Source organism: Brassica oleracea, unplaced genomic scaffold (assembly GCF_000695525.1).
Source record: "Brassica oleracea var. oleracea cultivar TO1000 unplaced genomic scaffold, BOL UnpScaffold03767, whole genome shotgun sequence".
Taxonomy (NCBI): domain Eukaryota; kingdom Viridiplantae; phylum Streptophyta; class Magnoliopsida; order Brassicales; family Brassicaceae; genus Brassica; species Brassica oleracea.
The window spans coordinates 1-1,104 of NW_013620292.1; the positions used below are offsets into that span (position 1 = coordinate 1).

The window sequence follows — 1,104 nt, forward strand, 5'->3', positions numbered from 1 at the left end:
CATCACTGACATGGAATAAGGTAGAATCCAACCAGGATGTCTTTCAAGACGTCTTATCTCGACTCTCAGTAAGGTCTATCCGTTCATTCAAAACGGTTAACAGATACTGGCATGCCTCAGTTAGCAACAAACATTTTGCTACGATACAGCTCGCTCAATCGAGAAAGAAGCCCTCATACATAGCTTGTCCTAGAGTAGACAAGGCTATGAAGTTGTACTTGTTGAAGCCAGGGAAGTTCAACTATCGACACCATGCTACAGTTGATCCTCCGGGAAGAAGCGCCGATCACCACATGCACATGATAGCATCGTTCAATGGATTAGTATGCTGCATCAACCAACTTTCTGATGAACATGAAGTAGATTATCAGATATGGATCTGCAATCCTTCTACTGAAGAAACTCTGCTTCTTCCTCAAGGCAGACCATCTGTTTGGACTGAACCAAGTATTGGAGTTGCATATGGTCCTGACATTAGCGAGTACAAAATTTTCCGCATATTCTGTGTCGGCAAGAGAAACGCTGGAAAAGGGGATTATCTCTACGAATGTGAGGTGTATTCATCTAGCACTGGTGCATGGAGGGGCATCGGCCCTGTGCTTCATCTTCCAATGTATGTTTGTTTCAGTCCACACAGATCCGGTCATGTCTTTGCAGGAGGGAAGATCTACTGGCTGGTTTCTCTGGAAGATCCTGCAGGTATAATGCTCTCTGTGGATATGGAGGAGAACTTCGAAGTTATGGAGCTGCCTTACTATTCAACAGAGCTGCGTGAAGAAGACAGGATAACAGTTGCTACGTATCTGATAAACCTGGGAGGATCTCCGTCACTGGTAGTTCTACATGCGGATTACTTTGACGTATGGGAGTGGAAAGAAGCTAGTTGGGTATTTGTAATCGCAGATGAGTTTGATTTCATGGACTTTGCTGAAATTGTATTATTCATGACCTCGTCAGAGAAGGAGATCCTGTTTGTGACTGACTCGCACTTGTGGACTTATCATTTGGATACTAGAAAGTGGAAAAAAAGGGGCAGGCCTCCTACTCGATTTACGAATCCTGCTATCTTCCCCTTCACCGAAAGCCTTCTTCCATGTAAGCTCT

The 1,104-nt window shown here is 44.4% G+C and overlaps 1 protein-coding gene across 1 annotated transcript; it reads left to right on the plus strand.

The window, feature by feature from the left end:
• Positions 1 to 206: 206 nt before the first annotated feature.
• Positions 207 to 1,095, plus strand: LOC106321899 (the record flags this gene model as incomplete). Its single annotated transcript, XM_013760115.1, has 1 exon — positions 207 to 1,095. A coding segment is annotated over exon 1 (889 nt), but the record flags the coding sequence as incomplete, so codon positions are not given.
• Between the last annotated feature and the right edge of the window lie 9 nt (positions 1,096 to 1,104).